Source organism: Pituophis catenifer, unplaced genomic scaffold, assembly GCF_029215685.1.
Source record: "Pituophis catenifer annectens isolate HBS135680 unplaced genomic scaffold, rPitCat1.0.hap2 SCAF_4, whole genome shotgun sequence".
Taxonomy (NCBI): Eukaryota; Metazoa; Chordata; class Lepidosauria; order Squamata; family Colubridae; genus Pituophis; species Pituophis catenifer.
The window spans coordinates 111,415,180-111,438,605 of NW_027256884.1; the positions used below are offsets into that span (position 1 = coordinate 111,415,180).

A 23,426-nucleotide genomic window follows, 5' to 3' on the forward strand; every position below is an offset into this window, starting at 1 on the left:
TTTACCACCTTTCTTGCCAGAGTTGGTAAGTGAATCATCGCAGTTGTTAAATTAACAACCCGGTTGTTAAGTGAATCTGGTTTCCACATTGACTCTGCTTGTCAGAAGGTCACAAAAGTTGATGACATGACCTTGGGACACAGAAATGGTCATAAATATGAACCAGTTGTCAAGCCTCCGAATTTTGAATATGTGACCATGGGGATGCTGTGATGGTTATAAGTGTGAAAAATGTTCACAAGTCAGTTTTTTCAGTGCCATTGTGACTTCGGTGAATAAAGGAATTGTTGCACTTGAGGACTACCTGTGATTGTGAAATCTGGGCCCCCAAAAATGCAGATAGCAACAATGAAATATCCAACTCTTTGATGTAGTGGAGTTTTGTAGCACAGATCTGATAGCCCTAGTCCAGGGGTGGGCAAATATGGCCCCTTTATGACCTGTGGACTTCAACTCCCAGAATTCCTGAGCCAGCTTGGCTGTCTCAGGAATTCTGGGAGTTGAAATCCACAGGTTGTAAAAGGGCCACATTTGCCCAGCTCTGCCCTAGTCTTAACAAAACATGTAAATCAATTCCTTCTCTGAATAGTTGGGGAAGGGGAGGATAGAAACTAGAGGGGAAGGCAAGTGGGTCAAAACGACCACACTCTGAGATGTGGCTTTTCACTCTGTAACATATTGTGACAGAAGAGAGAAAATATGTACAGAGAAAACTCAAATTAACTACATTTAATTAATTTTAATAAAACATAAACATTTCTTAAATTAAAAAATAGTTTTTGTAACTCCTCTGATACCTCACTGAAGGGGCCAAATTCAGCCCATAGCCAGCAAAATGTGCCATCCGTTAAGTTTGTATTGGGTGAACTTTATTTCCTTTACTTCGTTCTACTCAGTATTGTTGAGCAATTTCAGATTCTAATTGTGAGAAGGATAATAATGTAACAGTTCTTTTACTGGTGATGGCTGGAAAACGTTCCTTAGAAAATATTTAAGATATTGCTTTTTTACACCAATGAGCCCTGCTGAAGAAGTTGCAACCACATGGCTAGTCCTCCCCAATGATGAAAGATAAAACTCCCATTCATACAAACAGAATCTCAGGTTTGCTAAAAGCCAGTTCCCACTGTCTTTAACAGTGCTTAGAGTTTACTAAGCAACCACAAGCTTTGCAGACTTGTTCATTTAGGAAATTAAAAAGAACAAGAAACACAGTGCGCAGTTTGATAATAGTATTTGTAAAAGGATCTTGGTATTTTAATTGATCATAAATTGAACATATCAGCAATGTGATGTGACTTTAAAAAAATGCAACTGCAACTTTGGCTAAATCATTAGCAATATAAAATTTCCTAATGAAGAGGAGCTGTATTGGGCATATATCACCTGAGGTAGCTAATCCAGTTCTGGATACTACAGGGGATTAAGATAAAGGCAGGCAAAAGATTATCAGTGGAGTGGAAATTAAGTCCTGTAGGGAGAGATTGAAAGAACTGTGTATGTTTAACCTTGAACAAAGATGACTCAGGAGGCACATAGTAACATTCCTTAAGCATCTGAGGCATTCACACAAATGAAGGCATGACTTGTTTATTATTGTTGCAAACTTCAGGACACAGAATCATAGTCTTCAGTAATAAAATCAGATTCTGGTTGGATATTAGGAATAATGTCCTAAAATAAGAGCAGTGGATCCAATGAGAACACTGAAGAGATTGTTTGGATGTGTTCTGCTTGGGAAAGCAGAATTCAGTTTATGTACAGTACTAAAGTGAAAGTGGATTTGATGGCTTCAGAGCAACCTTCTAAATCTCTGATTATAGAGGATTCCCAGATTTATTATGCATCCTAAACCCATTGGATAGAGAATAAGTCAGGGGTGAAATCCAGCAGGTTCTGACAGGTTGTGGAGAACCGGTAGTGGAAATTTTGAGTAGTTCAGAGAACTGGCAAATACCACCTCTGGCTGTCCCCCGAGTGGGGTAGGAATGGAGATTTTGCAATATCCTTTCCCCAGGAGTGAGGAGGGAATGGAGATTTTGCAGTATCCTTCCCCTGGAGTGGAGAGGGAATGGGGATTTTGCAGTATCCTTTGGAGTGGGGTGGGAATGAAGATTTTGCAGTATCCTTCCCCTGCCACGCCTCACCAAGCACGCCCACCAAGCTACACCACACCCACCAAGCCATGCCCACAGAACCGGTAGTAAAAAAATTTGAATTCCACCACTGGATTCAGGGCAACCTATTGCTGAATCAGTATGCTTAGAATCATCCTATCAGGCTGTAATCTTAAATTTATTTATTCAAAAGTGAATTCCAAAATGTTCATGGGGACTGAGTCTTTAGAAAATGTGCTTGTGACTACAGCTTCAGACAGTTCTGCCTTTAATGAATCTGCAGTGGGTCCAGCATTCCATGCTCATGAGAGTGAAAAGAGAAAGCTTGGGAAACACACATACACACTCACACACACACATCCTACATGAACAGGAATATCAGTTTGCTAATTTGGAACCAATATTTTAATCTGCTTTTCAGGCACATGTCATACGAATGCTAGAAAAACTCTGATTGAGGTACAAAATAAACCAGCGTTATTTAAATCCTTAATCCTGTATTGGTACAGTTTGCTACTGTTTGCTCCATGCTGTACAAATCCTGGTGGCTTCTGTTGGCTTGCATCCCACAAAGCTCACGGAAGTAAGGTGTGACATTTTCTAATAGGATCTGCCTTTACGTACTTACAAGACTGCCGTTATGTTCCTAGGATGTGTACACTGTGCCTATTCTCTCCGCCGACTTGAAGCACTACATGTTCTGAAACTTCTAGGAAGCACAGTTCATCAAGTCCCGTTTCCTCTGAGTCATGTCTAGTAGTTGCAAAGCTGTTGTGCACAGCATTCTGTTGGCTTTCTTGACTAAAGAGGGAAAGTAATTGAGCAGTAAAAGCCAATAAAGATGTACAAAAGTGACAATATTTTATTCCAGCCAGTGGGGAGCATTACACGGTATGTTACACTTATTTGAATCCTTGGTTTATAAGCCTGGTTGGATTCACATATTCTGTTGTTGTTAGTTGCAAAGTCATGTCTGACCCATCGCGACCCCATGGACAACGTTCCTCCAGGTCTTCCTGTCCTCTACCATCCTCTGGAGTGCATTTAAGCGCCTACTGCTTCAGTGACTCCATCCAGCTAACTCGTCCTCTCTCGTATGTAATATGTAATATTACATATATAATATGTAATATTCACATATTACATTATTTTAAATAATGTTTGGATTCACACAATATTCTAATCCCAAACCAAATATATACTATAGTATATAGTATGAATACCCAGCTATCTATGATTTATAAACAATAGGGTATGTTTTAATGTGATTCTGACTTAGAATATCCTGTATGAAATTTAACCAAGTTTATTCTGTTTATTTGTGGATAAACCAAGGTATGGTTCACAACTATGAGTAACCCTCATCAGTAGTTGGTTGCCCCCTGTTCGCACTGGTTCTATAGAGCCGGTAGTAAAACCGGGAGGCTCTGCCCACTGACCCAGACGTCATCAAAACGCTTCTGCCCATGTACAGAAGCTTCTGCGCTTGCGCAGAAGAGTGTGCGCGCACGTGAGGGAAACAAGCACGTGCGCACAGTCCCGCTGCAAACCGGTAGTAAAGGTAAGTAGAACCCACCCCTGACCCTCATCTATGTTTTTTAGTCTTCTTCCACCTAATTGTCAAGGCCTGAATGAAGAGCAATGCCTTTCAAGATATCACAAAGAGATCACCACATGACCATGGAGATGTCTTCGGAAAGCGCTGGCTTTTCGGCTTTGAAACGGAGATGAGCACTGCCCCCTAGAGTCGGGAACGACTAGCACATATGTGCGAGGGGAACCTTTACCTTTACCTTTTTATCTAGCCAAGCGTGGCTGATCAGACCTGGTTAATAGTCAGGCGAGAGATCACCAGGAATTTTCAAGACTGTAGACTAGACTGGGAAGTTGGAAAAAAAAAATATTTACCAGATGTTCCTTATTCCATCATAATAGTATATAACTCAGATCTCTTCTCTAGCATTTTCCAGGATAACATCTTAAAAGACTTTGTATTAATAGTATAGAACATAAGTTATAACAGTATGCTTCACCATCTTTTAAAGGTGCACCAATGCATTTTCCCTGCACAGTTCCACAGTGGATAGGGAATTCTGGGAGTTAAAACCCATATAATTTAAAGTTGTAGAAACACTGTTCTAATCCCTCATCTACTCCCTTATATAGAGAAGTGTGCTGTGCTGTGCATGAACTATCACCATAATGAAATAAAATCAAAGTGGAACTCTACATTTCCTGGAGAAGAAAACATGGGGTAAAGAACACTGATTCTGGGTCAATACAAAAAACAAAAACAAAAAAAGTGACAAAATATGTTGTGGGCACACCCTCAAAGTTAAGACCAATCCCAGGAATCTAACAGGGTATGAGTATGTAACACCTGGAGCTTGTGGTTCACTTAACTTTGTGTGAATTTTTTACACATAATGAAGTTTCAGAAGAACATCAAAAGGAGTATTTAGTTACTTTGGTTCTCATGGTGTATGATTCTCAGTTCCTCTGGTATTAATTCCAACGGAGCTTGGAGAAAAGTCAAATATGTGAACTTGGTTTTAACTTGTAGCATCTCTATAATTATGCCATGTTTGTTTCACCCTCAAAGGAGCTTCCGCTCTTGAGACTCTCCAAGATTTTTCTAGAACACAAAGAACTAGAAAATCCTCAAGCTGTTGTCCAAAAACTCAAAATAATTCACTGTTTGTTTGTTTTTTAAAAAAAGATGTCTGTGAATTAAAACAGACGCAACAAAAGAATACAGCAAACTTAACTCATAAGCAGGAATTAACACCAGGATTAACATCCAACAAACAATCAAGCAGAAAACAATAATTAAGGAATTACCAACTCAGACAAACAAGCAGTAAGCAACAGCTTAACCAAGGAAATTCCAAGGAAAACAACACCACTCCCACCAACGATAGAGAAAGCTACAGTATATAAACAGAGAGCAAACCAGGGGTGGGTTCTACTTACCGTTACTACTGGTTTGCAACGGGAGCACACGCGCATGCGCAGATAATCAATTATGACGTCTATGTGGGTGGGCGGAGCCTCCCGCCGCTTTTACTACCAGTTCTATAGAACCAGACAGAACCGGGAGCAACCCACCACTGGAGCAAACCTCCTCAAATGTAGTATTGAGGATGTTACCTAGCCAGGTAATGAAACATCTGCATAAAAACAACTTCAAAGAGCACCAAGGACCCCCACAATTCAACCTAGAACTACATCAGGGGTGAAATGCTCCCGGTTTGGACCAGATCGCCCGATCCGGTAGCGATGGAGGCGGGTGGTTCGGAGAACTGGTAGCAAAAATCCCTGCTCTCCCCCTTTGCCCAGCTGAGCTGCGCAATCATCAGAGGCTTTTTTTAATTTTTAAAAGCATTTTTTCTACCTCCTCTTTGGCCAAAAAAATGCTTTTAAAAGTTAAAAAAAAAAGCCTCTGATGATTGCGCGGCTCAGCTCATCAGAGGCTTTTAAAAGCATTTTTTCTACAACCTTTTCGGACGAAGAGGTTATAGAAAAAATGTTTTTAAAAGGAAAAAAAGCCTCTGCCAATCAGGCAAGTTAGCTAGGATCGTCAGAGGCTTAAAAAAAAAAAAGCTTCTGCCAATCAGGCAAGTCAGCTGGGATCGTCAGAGGCTTAAAAAAAAAAAAGCAAGCCTCTGCCGATCAGGCAAGTCAGCTGAGATCGTCAGAGGCATTAAAAGCATTTTTTTTTACCTCTTCAGCCGAAGAGGCTGTAGAAAAAATAGTTTTAAAAGTAAAAAAAAAAAAAGTTGGCCATGCCCACTCAGTCATATTACTCCCCACCAAGCCACGCCCACAGAACCGGTAGTAACAAATTTTACATTTCACCACTGAGCTACATATAGTCTCTTCTATTGGTAAACTTGACTGAGAACCACTTATTGAGCTTCATAATGTCCAGTTCAATCTCAATCTCTGACTAGTCTCTGTCTGCTTATATCAATCAAGCACAAACCTCCAGAGGTCTGTTGTTTGCAGAAATAAGCCTCCGTATGAGGGTCACATACCATGCTAAGCCATGTTTCTTTAACCACAATTTTGGTACATGACAATGGCTAGATACACACATACTAGGTCAAAATGTTGTTTGATTTAGTATATTTTGAGAATCCAGGCAGCATGGTTTACAAATCATGATTTATAATGTAATATGTTATACAAAGCAAGCCAACTGTGGCTTAATAGAATCATAAAGACAAAATTGGCCATTTCAGCCAAAAGATCAATTTTACACTGTATAGTGTAAAAATAAAAATTAAAGCATCCTAGTTTGATGTGTGTCTAGCATCTACTTCAGCAAATCAAATAAAGGAAATAAAAAACCAATCATCCACCTCTATGGATGATTGCTCCACTGTTAAACTAATATTGTTAACAAGCTCTTGTAACATTGAATGTGAATCCGTTTTTCTACATCTTAAAGTCCTTTATTCCCTGCTTACACTCAACAAAGGAGAATGGGTCTGTGACATCCTTTCAAATACAATATATCTACCATCCATGGGTGTCAATCAGCTTGGGGGAATTTATTTAATAAAAATGATGGCTATTGCAGTCACCACACTGAATCTCCATTTTTTTCATGTGCATTGCTTGTGCAACTGATCTATAATCACAAAATTGATTATAGATCAATCACAAAATTGCAGCTACTATCTTGATTTTTTTTAAATCACTCTCTCTGGAAGATACTCCTGCATTCTCAAGTCATCTTTTCCAACACTAAGCATGTCTGACTTCTTCAAATTTTTCTTCATGGGACTTAATTTCTATTCCTTTGATCATATATTATGCATCCTGTAAACCTGTTTCTTGATCTGTTTCAGTTTCTCTGAACCTTTCTTAAAGTATTGAGCCAAAGAATTGGACAGAATATTTAATTCAGAGTCTGATCAAATGAAATGAAACAATTACTTTTCATGATTTGGAAATAAAACTCATTTTTGGCTTCATTATTTGCTGGTTCATAGTCCATTTGCAATTATCTTGAATTCTATTTTGCCAAGTCAAGTATCCTCCATCTTTTGCTGGGTGTTAATTTTTTGCTTTTTAAGTAAAGAATTGAAGGTTTATAAACAAGGGTTTATAAACAAACCTTGAATTAGGATAGATTTGCACAACACATTAAGGCTAATATGCAGTTGGCTAGTTTGTCTCAGTCCATTGTATGGGCCCAGCCAGTGTGGTTAATTTATGATTGACTATGTAGGTGAACCTAACCAAGTACTTCATTAAGGAAAATTATGAGTTACTAATATATTGCATAAAGCTCATGGAGGAATTAGCAGAATGAATAGTATACAGTTTATAGAAAGTGGGAGTTAATAGATTTCACTGCTGTTTCACTGCTACTCTGCACCTGCCTCTAATTAGTGGCTCAAGCAAATGATAAATTAGGACTCACAAGCTGGATATCTGCCTTTTGTGAAAACAAAAGACACTTTTTTTTTTACTTAGCCATGTTAAAATTAACCTTATTTTCTGCATTTGCAGCAAATGAACCCATTATGCTAGCAGGTTTTGCGTAACACCAGAAGTTAAACTATGGTTAGTTGGCTTGTGATTTGGTATGTTATATGAACAGTGTCACAATATCATAGTCAAAATTCATTTAAAATTTGGAACATTGTTATAATTTTACTGAATAATAATTATTTAAAACTATTTTCCCCTCAGGGAATTGTGCCTAGCTTTGGGATAGTTTTTAGTAGTGAAAAAATAGGAATAAAATCTTCAAAAATATTTCATTAAATGAGCATTAAGTGACATACTTAAGTCCTATTTAAATATAAATGGATAGATAATTCAGTGCACCCTAAATTCACCTTCCATTCACCCTGGGGTCAATACACAATTCTTTGCTCATTTTCTATCATCAAAAGAATAGAATTTTTTCTAAATTCTAGATTACTAAAGACAAAGATTATTCAGCAACTTCTGGTATTTGTAATTAATGCACAAAGAGCAAAATATATAATGGGAATAAAGTATCCAGTATTTCTCAAACTTGGTGACTTTAAGTCATGTGAACTTTAGTTCTCAGAATTCCAGCATTCTGGCTAGGGAATTCTGGGAGTTGAAATCCACATGTTTTAAAGTCACCAAGTTTGAAAAACTCTGGAACTAAAAATCTAATAGTACATTTTCTTTAATCGATACAATACAATACAATACAATACAATACAATACAATACAATACAATACAATACAATACAATACAATACAATACAATACAATATAACTTTACCCAATCTGGCCATTTAATTCCCGAAGAGGGACTTTGCAAGTGTATATATAGTGTTTTCTTATGCTGTCTGTGCTATTTTATGCATTTATATCTTTCTGTTACAGTACATTTCAGTTTTTACTGACCACAGTAAAGCTTTATATAAGACACACTTAGTAATTTAATAAATTAGTATTTGATTCTCAAACTAGTTTTATAATTTTAGGCAATTTGTATTCTACCACTTGTAAGGTTTTGTAGTTTGACCCATGCTACTTATTTCTATTAATCATTCAAAAATGCCTATGTATTTGAGTCTTTCCCCCCAGAATCTTTGAAACTTTCCCCCCAGAATTTACAATATGCTAGTCAATGTTTATATGTAATAAAGATACTAATTCTAATATTCAGTTTTAACTATGAAGACCATCAATGGCCTTGTTTGTATAGCATCTTAAACCGCAGTAAATTTTAGTTTAATATGTTGTTTGAACCCTTCCATGTGGCTCATTTTCTGGTTCAATTGTTATGAAAACCCATATGGTTGGGGTTAACTGATTAAATGATAGTTAAAATGGGAAGCATTCATGTTTGTTTTAATTTCTTCTCTGCAAAGCCAAGGGCTTCTGAATTCTACACCCATAAGGAGACAAATGTTTCCCCCCCCCCCCAAATGGAAGTCAATCACAGTTTCCTTGTTTCAATATCCTCAATCAGAGCAACCTGATACCTGTAATGTACTAGCCATTGATTCACTCAATTCCTTTGGGTCAGCAGTTTGACCGTAGCTGTCTATGGCTAATTTGCAGGAGGGACACTGCAAGTGATTTTTTCTTAATGGAAATGTTCAAGCCATGTAGGGATAGTCTTCATTTTGTGTTGGAGAAGGAGCCTTGTTTCTCCTTATTCTGGCAAAATAAACAAGCATAGGGTCTTGCAATATTGACAATTTTTGTCACAATTCCCTCCTTTTTACAGTTGACCAGCAAAAATAAGCCTACCTTATTTTTCAAGCTATTCATGTACTTCTGGCTGGTTTTTGTGATGAAGATTGGTAAGGTATCTTGAATCCCTTGTTTTACAATCATCATAACAAACTGGTTCATGAAAGTTTCCTTACCATAATCACCTCAGAAGCAACTTGGGTTTAACTGATAATTGTTATATCCAACCTTTTTTTATAACCATGGCACCTTCAACTCCCAATATTCTCCAGCCAGCATGTAGGAGAATTCTGGCAGTTAACATCAGGGATAGAAACATATCAGCAAAAGTCTAGGAAAGGAAATGCAGTGCAAATCTACATACAGCTACCAGAAAATGACTTCATTAAAAGTTATTTTAAAGTAAGTAAATTGTGCAGAAAAAATTGTAGGCAGGTAGGTACTGGAGGTTATTTTTTCCCCCAGGGTACAAGTTTTTCAATATTTTTAATTCTGTGGAAGGGATATGGTCAGGTACAGATTACAAGATTTAGGAGTTTAAAAAAATTGTAACTATCACTATTTTTATGACACACAACCATGTTGGTGGGGAAAAAAACCCCATACATTGCCAAAGAAGAAAATTAATTAAAGTCACTCTGAGTTTCCAGGGCTGACGGTAAACTCTTGAGGCCCTGTTCCTAGCTCGACACCTTATTAGCTACATGGGTTGACTCTCATGGGTTTTTTTTTTAAAAAAATATCTGGTCATTTTAATGTGCTTGCATTTTAAAATTATATAATCCCTATTTGAGAAACCACCTGATAAAACACTTGATAAGCAGCATAAATTTGGTTATCACAGTAGAAAACACCATGTATGTACAAAAACTTTATGGAGAAGGTATTAGATGGGTGTCACTTGGTTATCCTATTGTCCTAGAATTACAAGTTCAGCATGATATACAGGGGAGTGTTCTCTTTGATTTCAGAAAAGTTATGTGAAAAAAACTGAGTTTCTTCCAAGTTGAAAGATAGGATAAAATATACATAATAAGAGTAATAGCAAGGAGTACAAAGGTATGCACAAGCTGCTTGCTGTCATAGTACGAGAATGTTTAACTTGAAAACTCAGCTAAAATTGCTTTAAAATGAGATCTAATATTCCCTTAAATCAGCAATGAGTTTGAATGCGAGAAAGATAAGACAAACAAGAATATAAACTTAAGATTTCTGGCTCTAGATTTCTTTTCCTAGTCTCCCACACAGCATTACAGATGTTTCTTATTTTAAAAAACCATTTTCTCTCTCCTCACATCACAAGTCTTGCAGAGCCCCTTATTTCTGTAATTTTGCAGAATGCAGTATCACACTGTAAAATTAACAATCCAGCCAACAATCTTCATACAACATCAGCATAAGCCTTTTTATTTGTTCCAATAGTGTGAATATGGATTTTTTTTAAAAGAAAGTTTTAAACTGAAAGTTCATTCTAATCAATAGTTTTAAAATATTTCAATTAAAAATACTGGGAATGGAAGACTGAGTTTATTTTACATACTAACATATAAATTCTGATTTGTCATTGGTGAAAGGAGCTTTATTTATTCAAATTTGTTGTAGCCACCCAAGTTTGACTGACTCATAATTACAATTTATTTAACCATGGTTTATTGAATAAACTACAACTGGATTTTACCTGGAGGTAAAGCAAACCATAATGGCTAGATTTACACAACAAACTTTGTCAGAACAGAAAAAAATTGCATTATATGTAAGTCTGGTCAATATATTTTTCCATTTTATTTCCTTTTGTGGCAACTTCTTTACTTCACCTTAAATACTCACTGCATTTTTTGGAGATGCATGATTTCAGGCTATATATATTTTGATAAATCTCAAAACTGTAGGCTAGATAGAAATCATACATATACGGTACATGCCACAGACAGGAGCTTGTTTGGCATAGTGGTTAAGGCATCAAGCTAGTAAGCAGGAGACTTTGCAGTTCTAGTCCTACCTAAGGTACAATGCATATACTGTACAGGTATCTCCCAGAAGAATCACAAACTTGCTAAAGACATTTTGGTCTAGCATGTTGTGCAAATCCATCTAGTTCACAGTCCAATATGTTGTGAGAAACAATTTCACAAAGCATTCAAGTCCAGGTAATTTCTAGCACAGAATAGTTAAAATAGTCAAGATGGAGGCTGCAATGGTGTGATCAGATTTCAACCTTTTTATTTGCATTGTGACATGGGCAAAAGTTCAATTCAATGTTGTGGGCATCGTTTTTTTTTTTTTTTTTTAATTTTGATTTATATGCCGCCCTTCTCCGGAGACTCAGGGCGGCTTACAATGCTTTAAGCAATAGCCTTCATTCTTTTGTATATTTTATACAAAGTCAGCTTATTGCCCCCACAAACTGGGTCCTCATTTCACCTACCTTAGAAAGGATGGAAGGCTGAGTCAACCTTGAGCCTTGGAGAGATTCGAACCAGCAGAAATTGCAGGCAGCTGTGTTAATAGGGTGCACTAAACCCTTGTACAGTTTTGACTGTTTTGAGCATATCCTGGGGACATCCCCCCTCCCCATTCTAGCCAAATGCTTCCTAGCACCTTCAAAATAATGTCTGTGGTCAATTCTCCACATTATAGTAAACCATACTATAATCTGGCTGTAATTTAGCGTGTGGACATGAATCTAAGCCATTCAACCTCAGTGCTTTAATTCAAAATTAATAGCTGAGGTGCTCTTTTCTTTTAAAGAAAATAGCAGAAGGAATGATAGGGAAGTATGGGTTACCGGATATTTGTTCTTTGCGTCTCATAAAATGCCAAGCAGAGAAAAAGTAACATTTATTCTTCTCTTCCTTACTAGTAATTATCTTTCCACTTATTACTATAACTGTTTCTTATATCTTTCAATTTATATTGTTTTTGTTTCCTAGTATGATTTGATAGCTTATTAGTAACATTGACTATGACTAAATGTTGTATCTTTTTATTCTTGATGAATGCATTTTATTCTCCTTATGCACACCGAGAGCATATACAGCAAAGACAAATTCCTTGTGGGTCCAATCACACTTGGCCAATAAAGAATTCCATTCCATTCCATTCCAATTTATAAAAGCTTTGCCTGGAAATACAACTCCAGACCTATTCTATGTATTATGAGGTCGTATGGAGGTGGCAAAGTATTCAATAAATGCTTTGTATGGAAGCATCTTTTTTTCCTCTCTCCAGTTTTGGACTGGAGCAGATCTGTTATTTCCAAGCAGGCTGTACTTGTTTGGAGCAAGACCCAATGACCTGAGTTAAACGGCCTTCTTAGGAAACTGATACAAGATCTGGCTTGTTCCTTGTTGCCTTCTCCACTTCAGTTTCACAATCAAGAGTTGCCAACGAGCTCTTCTCCTTGCGCCCTTCGCCATTTCATGGGGTCTGACAAAATATTTGTACAGGGTTGATCGATTCCAGATGAAGCACGAAGTGAGGTTACTTCTTAATCAATTCGATATATGGTACAATATAATATATTAATTTAAAAAACGTGCCCCGTTAGTAGGGAGCGGAGGAGGAAGGGATTACGGTTGTTTTAGTAATATTGAGATCAAATGAAGGGACAGTTGTTGTTGTTTTTAATTTGCAAAGGGCTTCTTCGGTCGCAGTAGAGGAAGTCCAAAGACTCGATAATCGGGGATTAAAAAATAATAATAATATATGACTATGAAGAGATCCCTTCGTTTCCTCTGAAACACAAAAGTCAAACGGACGACCGCGCCCACCCCCCACCTCGGAATTCTGCAGTCTCGGTTGTGGGCGGGGCTAAGGGTGCGATTAAAATAAGAGGCGGGGCTACAAAGCATGCCGGCTGGGCTTCGATTCCCCTCCGCAGGAGAAGGGGTGGGGCTTGTGCCTCGGCTTCCATTTCTGGGTGGAGCCTCGGCGCGAAACTCGGGTAGCGTTTGGCCTCGAGGTGGGCGGGGCCAGCCGTGCCGCTGTCTGCCGCACTCGCTTTTTTGCCTCTCGCTTTGCGCTGAATCCGCTGTTGGCGCTGGCAGTTTCCGCGGCGGCGGCGGCGCTGCTTTTTTTGCGCGCTTTCCCGTTGCGCTTGCTGCCTTTAATTCTCCAATGAGAGGCTCCGAGGAGGGCTGCTTCTTTTGGCCCAGGATCGAGGACCAGCCTGGGATGACCTCAGGTTTGCTCTGGGCTGTTTGAGCAGCGCGGCCCCGTCCAAGGGAATCTAATGGAAGCGATGTCCCCGCAACAGGATCACGTCGGCCAGGGGCGATCTTCCTCCCTGACCGGAGGGAATCGCCGCTCCGCCGCTCCGGAGGGCAAAAAGGTGAGAGAGCTCCGACGCCGCGTGCAGAATCGCCCACCGGGGAGGAATGGAAAGCCGGCTCCTTCCTTAGGCAAACGGGGCGGGGAAGAGAGGCTTGCGCGGTTTCCTTCTTTCCTTCCCTTGCAGGTGGATGGAGGTCGCTCCGTTGCTCGTTTCCTTGGAAGTCGGGCCGGTTCATTGCAACCTTTTCCCACGGCCGGGTGGGCGGATGGGGGCTGGTCGTTGTGCAGCCCCAGAACCTGAAAGCTTTTGGCGGGTTGACTTGGGAGGGAGCAAAACCCCACGGAGACCGTCGGGATTCCCTTCAGGGGAATAAAGGCTGGCGCTGCGATCTGTTTTAAAGGGTTTTTTTTGGGGGGGGGGGAAAGGGGTTTTTTCCCCGGGCGCTGCTCGTGTCTCCCCTCCCTCTTTCCCCTTCTGCCTTTCCCTCGGGGGTTTTTCTCCCCGCCGCTTATGCCCCGTTTATATCCCCCTTTTCCTGAATGGAGTCGTTTGCCTCCGCGTCTCGCAGGGGGGAAAAGAAATGAAACGTGAGAACGCGACCCTATGAAGATCGCCATCCCGGCTCTTCCCGGGAACCTTTTCCCGTATAGCCTGCAGCCTGCAGTCACCTCGGGGGTGGGTGGGAAACGCACGCTGGGCCCGCGTCCCTCCTCCGAGGACTTTCAGCCGTCGGTCACTGTGAGTCGTGACTCGGAGGAGCTTCGCCCGCCCACAGCTGAGCCCCGATCTCTAGCGCGCTTGTGCCCGCAATACGCCGCCTCCTTTCAAAGCATCCGAGGGACCCTCCGCGTGGTTGGAAGGGGAGGTGCGTTATTTCCACCACCCCCCCTCCCTCCGTCCCCACACCTTCTTTCCAGCGGGAGGGTTTGACTCCCCCTGCCCGGGTTCGCTTGGCTCTCGCGGGTGCCTGCACTTGACCGACCGGGGATGGATGGATGGAGGCGAGCGCACTGAGAGACCATGCGCTCTTTGCAGCCGCGCGGGGAGCGCGCTCGTGGCTTAGAAATATTACCTTTCTGAGTGGGGTGTGCGTGTGTGTGTATGCATGCATACATGTATGTATGTATGTATGTATGTATGTATGTATGTATGTATGTATGTATGTATGTAGAGTCCACGATCCACTAACCTGAAGATGGTTTCATCCGAAGGACCGGGTGCTCTGCTGGCATCGCCTTTGGAATAACAGGAGCCGCGTCTCCCTCGGTGCTTTTTCAGTGGAAGAGGCGTAAATCCGAGAAAGGTTGGCACCTCGTTTTGGTTTGAGTGGTTTCCTCCTCTGAAAGTGTTCCTCTTGGAGATCTAATTCTGAGGTTGTTTCCCCCCCCCCCCTTCTAAACTACAAGCCCTGGGTAGGAACTTGAACGGTGAGATTTAATTCACAGGCATGGGGTGATGCTAATGGGGAGGCTCCCAGTGCTTTCTATACTTTCCTCCTGCTGCCATTAAAATTACTTTACGTAAGGAAGGTTAGTGTTGATATTCCCAAATTAGATTTCGGGAGAGAAGAAAGAGACTGGGGTGAGAACTCTGAGCATAAGGCAACCAATAAGTGTGTTACTGTGAGTTATTTGGACTCTCGATGTGTGTGTGTTGGGTCTTTTGTACTAGATTCCAGCAGCCGAGGAATTCTAGAGATGTCCAAACAGGACATTGGGATGTTATCTTTTCTTTCTATATTTGTTTTCCCTTGACGGCAGCTAGATTATGACACATGCCGGACCTGGAGCTCCTTTTCAATATTACTTTATTTAGGAATAGATCATGTTGCATTTCAAAACAGTTTTCTTAGAGTGGTGTGTAGAGAACTAACAAAATTTTGTAATGTTGAATAGTCTGATTCAGGACTGGCTTGTTTTGGCCAGACTTGCGTTGTTCTAAATATTGCATTTTTTCCTTCTCTTCGCCAGTTTGGTCTTATGGTTAAAGGCTCCAAGCTTAGAAACTGGGAGACCGTGAGTTGTAGTTCTCTCTTAGGTATGAAAGCCAACAGGGTAACTTTGGCCCAGTTACACTCTTTCAGCCCTACCCACCACATAGGGTTGTTTGCTGGGAAAACAAGAGGTCAGAATATTATGTATGTTTCCCTCCCTGAGTTATTTATGAAATAATAAAGGTGGGATATAAATAAATTTTGTGACCACTGGTAATGTTCAATTCCTACTGGATTTATGCAATTCTTGTTCTTGTTCTTGTCTTTCTCTAAACCTTAAGATTCTCCCAAGCCTTTCTTTTAGGTGTGGAAGGTGCTTGTTTGGACTGTTTAAGGATGCAAACTCAAAGAATGAATTTCTTCATAGTATATAGCTTAGTTGTTTGTAGTGGCTAGTGGTTCTTACACTTGGAGCTAGTCATTCTTTTGATTTTTTTCCCCACATTCTTGTGCATATTTTTACCTTGGCATCCAAGACAATGAATGGCTTGTCCCTGTCAGAACCTTAGAGATCAGCTCTCTTCTACAGACCTGAGTATTCATTAGTTGCTGCCATCCATTTATGAAATCTGGATCACTTTTTCTCTTGTAGATATAAATAGAAATGGGTCTGAGACCATACTTTTGTTATACAATCTGTTCTGTGGGCTTCTGTCATATTTATTGATTGCAAAAACCTTTACCACAATTAGAATGCAGATAAATGAGTTCTTTTTAAAAAGTATTTCCAGATCACCAGTTTTCTGACTCCAAAGTCGCGTACTCTAGAACAGTGATGGCGAACCTTTTCAGCACCGAGTTCCCAAACTGGAATGTGCATGTGCGCACCGGCTACCTGGTCGTCTGGTTTTGCGTGGGTGCACCGGAAACCCGAAGACCAGGTGGCTGGCTGGAAACCAAAAGAGCGGCTGGCGACAGCACGCGTGCCACAGAGAGTTTCTGAGACTTGAGTTCCTGAAACTACAGATGGAGTGTATTGTGAACTCAAGGATGGGTCTAATAAAAGTGGGATGGAGGTGGATAGAGCTTTGAGTGATTTACAGTGGATGGGTAAAATTTCAGATGATTGTATTGGTCCTACAAAAGTAATAACTAATAGCTGTCCCTGCCACTGATCATAAATTTGGTTGCCAAAACAGAATGCCTCAGGTAGAGGTGATGATACCAGAGACTGCCACTTGTCAGAAATGGTGTAGGTTCTCCTGCTTGGACGGGGGGTTGGACTAGATGACCTACAAGGTCCCTTCCAACTCAATCTGTAAATTTTGCGATTGTATCTTTTTTCCTGTCACAGAGGAGAAGCCATTTTTCTCCCTCTTCATTTCTTTCTTTTTGAAAAAGAAAAGACTTGTGGACTTGCTTCTGGGACTGATCACAAATTTTGGGCTGAGCAAGTTCTTAATAATTTAGGTTTGCAAGCATGAAACACTGGCTTGCACTTGGATTCAGAGTATGAATGTCTAGGTGTCCTCTGAAAAAGAAAAAGAAAAGAGATTTTCCATATCCGAAGTCTGCCTGCCTCAGTTTAAGAACTAAAGTTTCAAGCTTCAGTGTCCACACTTAGAAAATTTGAGTACAGGAATTTTCAGCAGGATTTCTAGGAAAGCAATATAGTACAAGCAAGGATGAGTGACCAGCTTCAGTCAGCAATGTGAGAAAGACTAGAATTGTTATCTGGATGGTGCAGCAAGATTTTAAAAATAAAGGATGACAGAATCTAGTAGGAAAAGGAGCATTTGAATTTTACCTCAGGCAGGGAAATTTTGGGTTAAGAAGAGGTAACCAATAAGGTGATCCTTGAGGTTGGAAACCATCACTTTAGTAATTAAGATATTCCAAGTGTTAAGATGGTGTTTTAGTGCTTGTATGCTCCTTGTACAAAATTCCTCCCTTTCACTCTTAATGTGTGTGGGCTTGCCACAGTGTAAGAAATCTGGCAAAAAAAGAAGTGTGATTTATGAGTCAGTGATACATTGGGATCCTGAATACTTCAGCATCTTCTTCCTTCTCCCCAGTTTTTTAAACTCTGTTCCTCCTAGAGACTATTCCAGAATAAATAGAAGGAAGAGTAAAAGAGGAACCAAGCTAAGAAGGAAATCTCCTATTTGCAGGGTTTGCATTAAAATGTGATTAAATCCCAGCCAGCACATTCTCCTTGGAGAATTAGTACAGCAGGCTGCCAGATGCTTATTGGGATTTTAAAGCCTGCCTGGGTTATTATAGAGCACATCATAAATATTTCCAGTCCCGATCACGTCGGGAGGAGAAAAATGGGAACACCATATATGTAGTTTCTCTCTTGGATGTCAGCCCTCAAGCCCAATGTGAGAGTGGTGTACTAATAAACAGTTCACTGGAGTCAAGGACATTTGAACATCTGAAATGTTCTGCAGTTTGGCATTCAATCGAATGTTTCATTTCAACAAGAAATCATTTTAGTTTATCCTCACAGGAATAAATGCGTTGGGTCTGTTGCACTGGGAGATAGAAACGTTCAGGACATCCAAAAGGCTGAACAAATTTAAAAGCCTGAACCAATTGGAGGATAAGATTTTCAGTTTTCATGACCACTGGAATGTCATGACTAAGAAGACCCCTTCCTATTGGGGTGTTTGTTGTTGTTGTTAGTTGCGAAGTTGTGTCCGACCCATCACAACCCCATGGACAACGTTCCTCCAGGCCTTACTGTCCTCTACCATCCTTTGGTAGATGGTAAGCTCACACCTACTGCTTCAGTGACTCCATCCAGCCACCTCGTTCTCTGTTGTCCCCTTCTTCTTTTGCCCTCAATCGTTCGCAGCTTTAGGCTCTTCTCCAGTGAGTCCTTCCTTCTCATTAGGTGGCCAAAGAATTTGAGTTTCATCTTCAGGATCTGGCCTTCTAAAGAGCAGTCAGGGTTGATCTCCTCTAGGACTGACAGGTTTGAACTCCTTGCAGTCCAAGGGACTCACAGGAGTCTTCTCCAGCACCATAGTTCAAATTCTTTGGCGCTCAGCCTTTCTTATGGTCCAACTTTCACAGCCATACATTGCAACTGGGAAAACCATAGCCTTGACTCAGTGGTGAAATGTAAATTTTGTTACTACTGGTTCTATAGCCGTGGCTTGGTGGTGGTGGTGAAATATGACCGAGTGGGCGTCGCCAACATTTTTTTCTTTTTAACTTTTAAAACCATTTTTCTACAACCTCTTCGGCTGAAGAGATTGTTAAAAAAATGCTTTTAAAGCCTCTGACGATCGCAGCTGACTTGCCTGATCGACAGAGGCTTTTTCTTTTTTTTTTTTTAAGCCTCTGACGATCCTAGTGACTTGCCTGATTGGCAGAGGCTTTGTTTTTACTTTTAAAAGCATTTTTTCTATAACCTCTTCGGCTGAAGAGGTTGTAGAAAAAATGCTTTTAAAAATAAAATCAAAGCCTCTGAGATTGCACGGCTCAGCTGGGCAATGGGGGGGGGGGCAGGGATTTTTGCTACTGGTTCTCTGAACCACCCACCTCCATCGCTACCGGATCGGGCAATCTGGTCCAAACCGGGAGCATTTCACCCCTGCTTTGACTATACACACTTTTGTTGGCAGGGTGATGTCTCTGCTTTTTAGTATGCTGTCTAGATTTGCCATAACTTTCCTCCCCAGGAGCAAACATCTTTTAATTTCTTGGCTGCAGTCCCCATCTGCGGTGATCTTGGATTGGGGTGTGTATGTCTCAGCAAATTAGCTTCTGAAAATGTATAACTAAGATGGCATAGTAAATATTGTGAGATGATTGTCCAGTGGCATACATACCATGGGTGTCAAACTCACAGTGTCACATTGCCATCATGTGATGTGCCACAATGTTTTTCCCCTTCATCGAGCCGGGGTGGGTGTGGCCTGTGCGTAACGCATCCGGCCCACAGGCCACCAGTTTGACACCACTGTATATAGGTGGTCCTCAACTTATAACCATTCATTTAGTGACCATTCAAAGTTGAGAAAAATGACTTATGACCACTGTTCACACTGCGATCATTGCAGCATTCCCATGGCCACGTGATCAGAATTGGGGTGCTTGACAATTGGCATAAATTTATGTGATCACCATTTGTAACTTTCCCAGCCAGCTTCCAACAAGCAAAGTCAGTAGGGGAAGCCAGATTCATTAACAACCACATGATTCACTTAACAGCTGTAATGCATCCTGTTGTCCTCTAGAGCAGGGGTGAAATGCTCCCGGTTTGGACCGGATCGCCCGATCCGGTAGCGATGGCGGCGGGTGGTTCAGAAAACCGGTAGCAAAAATCCCTGCACCCCCCACCCCCCACCATGCCCAGCTGAGCCGCACGATCATCAGAGGCTTTTTTTTTTAATACTTTTAAAAGCATTTTTTCTACAACCTCTTCTGACGAAAAAATGCTTTTAAAAGTAAAAAAAAAAGCCTCTGATAATCGCGCGACTCAGCTGGGATTGTCAGAGGCTTTTCAAAGCATTTTTTTCTGCAACCTCTTGGCCGAAGAGGTGGTAAAAAAAATGCTTTGAAAATTCTCTGACGATCCCAGCTGAGTTGTCTGATCATCAGAGGCTTTTCAAAGCATTAGAAAAAATGCTTTGAAAGGTTAAAAAAAAAAAAAAAGTTGGCCACGCCCACCCAGTCACATTACCTCCCCCCACCCCCACCAAGCCACGCCCACAGAACCGGTAGTAACAAATTTTATATTTCACACCTGCTCTAGAGGTTCTCTTCTCATACAGTAGTCCACTGACTAGCATGTTAGTTGTGTTAGGTTAAATTAAGCGAAGAATTATTGTTTGTATGTTTTTTTCAACTTAGTGCTTTTCAAAGATACCATACTGTACTTTTCAGAAATGCAGGAATGCTGGCTGCAAACTCTGTGATTCTTGTGCAAATCAGCCAATTGTGAAATAGTTTGAGTAGGATAGGTAATAAATCATGATTTATTTGCATTGCAAATCTACAGTAGCTAGATTCACACACCAAGTCAAAGCCAAAAATACATGTTCAGTACGATGCAGTTGCATGAAGAAGGTATGAACAGAACAAAGTCCTCTGGTAGCATTTCTGTGTGTGTGTGTTTTGTAGTTGCATAGCAGGCAGAAGTTCAAAAGGTGAATAAAAGTTTAATACAACAACAGATTATTATCTTAAGAGCTGCATGAATTTCTGCTTGTCTTGTATTTGGGAGACTTGCCAGAAAAGCTACTTGTGAACATTGCTCTTGGTATGACAAGCTGTTCCTGTTCATAAATCATTTTTTACATGAAACTATTGAAGTTAAGAACTCTTTGTTATAAAATGCTCTGCCTTTGGGTGTCTAGCTCTTGCATCAGATGACTATGTTGAATGCCCTGAAGTCATATAACGAGCCTTTGTATACTGAATCGTCATATTACAGAACTTCTTACGGGACTTGGGATTCAAGCTATTTTCAGTTATTAATATAGTTCAGAGGTGTCAAACTCGATTTCACTGAGGGCAGCATCAGGGTTGTGTTTGACCTCAGGGGCTGGGGTGGCAATGGCCAGGGTGGGCGTGGTCAGCTTGATGTCATTCGTGTTGGGGCGTCTGTGGTGGCCTGAGACTTCTGCCAGCGAAAACTGGCTCCCGAGCTCCATTTTCACTGGAAGAGGGTGGCAGGAAGCTGTTGCAGCTGAAAATGGAGCCTGGGAGGGCCATGTGTGGCCCTCCCGAGCTCCATTTTCGCTGGCAAAGGCACTATGGGCTGGTCCTTTGCTGTTTCTAGGGCGGCCCCACGGTCCAGATTTAAGCACCCCGTAGGCCGCATCCAGCCCCCGGGCCTTGAGTTTGACACTCCTGATAAAGTTCATTAAGGAATATTACTCCAGCTTTATATGTAGTTTATGTGAATGCTGGAAAAAGGATTCAATGGGTTAGGGTTGGCTGCAGAGTTAAATTTATGCTCTGTTGAATTTAGAAGGTTTTACATGGGTTTGTTAAGCTGAAAATGATTCCAAAATAAAGGGTGAAATTAGAGCTAGTCCCCACAGTCCCCTGAATTTGTTGATGTCTTGAACTATTTAAATCATTTTTATTACCGTTTTTGTTATTCTGACATCATATGATCATATCTGTCAGAAATTATCAGGTAATATATTATTGCTAAACATGGGTGTCTGATGATCTCCATCTGGGGATCGTAGGAGCTTTAGTCCAACACATCTAAAGGACCTTGGGTTAGGATTGGAGGAAGCTGCTTCCAATAAATATCATTTTAAAATTAATCGTTATGAATTTGCTTCTTCATTTTACCAGGTCTAGGGACAGTTTAAGACGTAACCAGAAATTATCACAAACCTTAGCAGAACTTGATTTGAATGGCTACAAATTTTCTCCATCAGACTATGTCTAAAGATCAACTTTATGGCTTCAAAATTGTCACTTCTTATTCAGATTCTGCATTTGCCTTGAGAAAGGGTTTGAGAGAATTTGGAGACCTGTATCCTTCGTTTATCATGTTTTTGTTGGCCTAAGAATGTTGTGTGTAGATTTTGGATGATGATGATGATGATGATGATGATGATGATGATGATGGTTTTGTTGGTCAGAAGGTTGCAAAAATAATCACATGACCCCAGGACACTGCAACCGTTATAAGTTCATGCCAGTTGCCAAGGGTCCGAATTTTGATCATGTAACCACAGAGAAGCTGCAATGGTCATTTGAAAAACAGTTATAAGTTCCTTTTTTTTTAGTGCTGTTGTAACTTCAAAACAGTCACTAAACAAATGGTTGTAAGTCGAGGAACACCTGTATGCAGAGTATGGAAAGGGAGTAAGAAAAAATAAGCAAAGGAATTAAAGCATGAATTAAAAAAAAAAGACAGGAGGTATAGTTACAGCACCCACATTCCCAACTCAAGAACCTCTATTCTTACTACAACTATTTTTGCTGTAATAAATAACTGAAGGGACATCGCTCACCCTTATTTTACTCCCTGATGTATGCTGAATCATTTACTAAGCAGTCAGATTAGTTTTAGGAATTAAATGGAATGTTTAGCATGCTTGAATTTATAGCATTTGTTTCAGTTCCCTTCATCATATCACTATCATTTCCATATACTTGTCTGAAATAATTCTTCTTGCATTCCCTCACTTGAATTTCATCCCAAGCTGTTTCATTTCTTCAATTTAATTCCAGACAGTCTGCAGGATGCTCCTTATTTAGCCCTCTTAACCTACTGTACTTCCAAAAGTGTGTGTGTGTATGTATATGTATGTATGTGTATGTGTATGTGTATGTGTATGTGTATGTGTATGTGTATGTGTATGTGTATGTGTATGTGTATGTGTATGTGTATGTATATGTATATGTATTGGGGTGAAATCCAGCAGGTTCTGACAGGTTCTGGAGAACCAGTACCGGAAATTTTGAGTAGTTTGGAGAACCGGCAAACACCACCTCTGGTTGGCCCCAGAGTGGGGTGGGAATGGAGATTTTGCAATATCCTTCCCCTTGGAGTGGGGTGGGAATGGAGATTTTGCAGTATCCTTCCCCTGCTATGCCCACCAAGCCACACCCACCAAGCCACACTATGCCCACCAAGCCATGCCCACAGAACCGGTAGTAAAATAATTTGGATTTCACCACCATTATATGTATGTATGTATGTATGTATATATGTATGTATAATTTCTAGCAAAATTGCTATGTGTTTTCTCTGCTTCTTTTAATCCGAACTATTTCATGCTCACTTTGACTATGTACATTCGTTACAATCAACTTTTTCCCCTTTATAAAGATATTATACAATATCTTTAGCTCCTTATATTTTTACAGTAATCATTCCCATTCATGCATTTTGTTTTCTTCAGCTACTGTTTCTCTA

The 23,426-nt window shown here is 40.4% G+C and overlaps 1 protein-coding gene across 1 annotated transcript in view; it reads left to right on the top strand.

Annotated features, from left to right (window-relative positions):
- The first annotated feature begins 13,548 nt into the window (after nucleotides 1-13,548).
- Nucleotides 13,549-23,426, top strand: part of ARHGAP20 (Rho GTPase activating protein 20) — a 94,589-nt gene continuing 84,711 nt past the window's right edge. Inside the window, exon 1 of the mRNA XM_070943925.1 lies at nucleotides 13,549-13,647. Coding sequence (XP_070800026.1) covers nucleotides 13,549-13,647 — 99 coding nt within the window. The remainder of the gene's footprint in view (nucleotides 13,648-23,426) is intronic.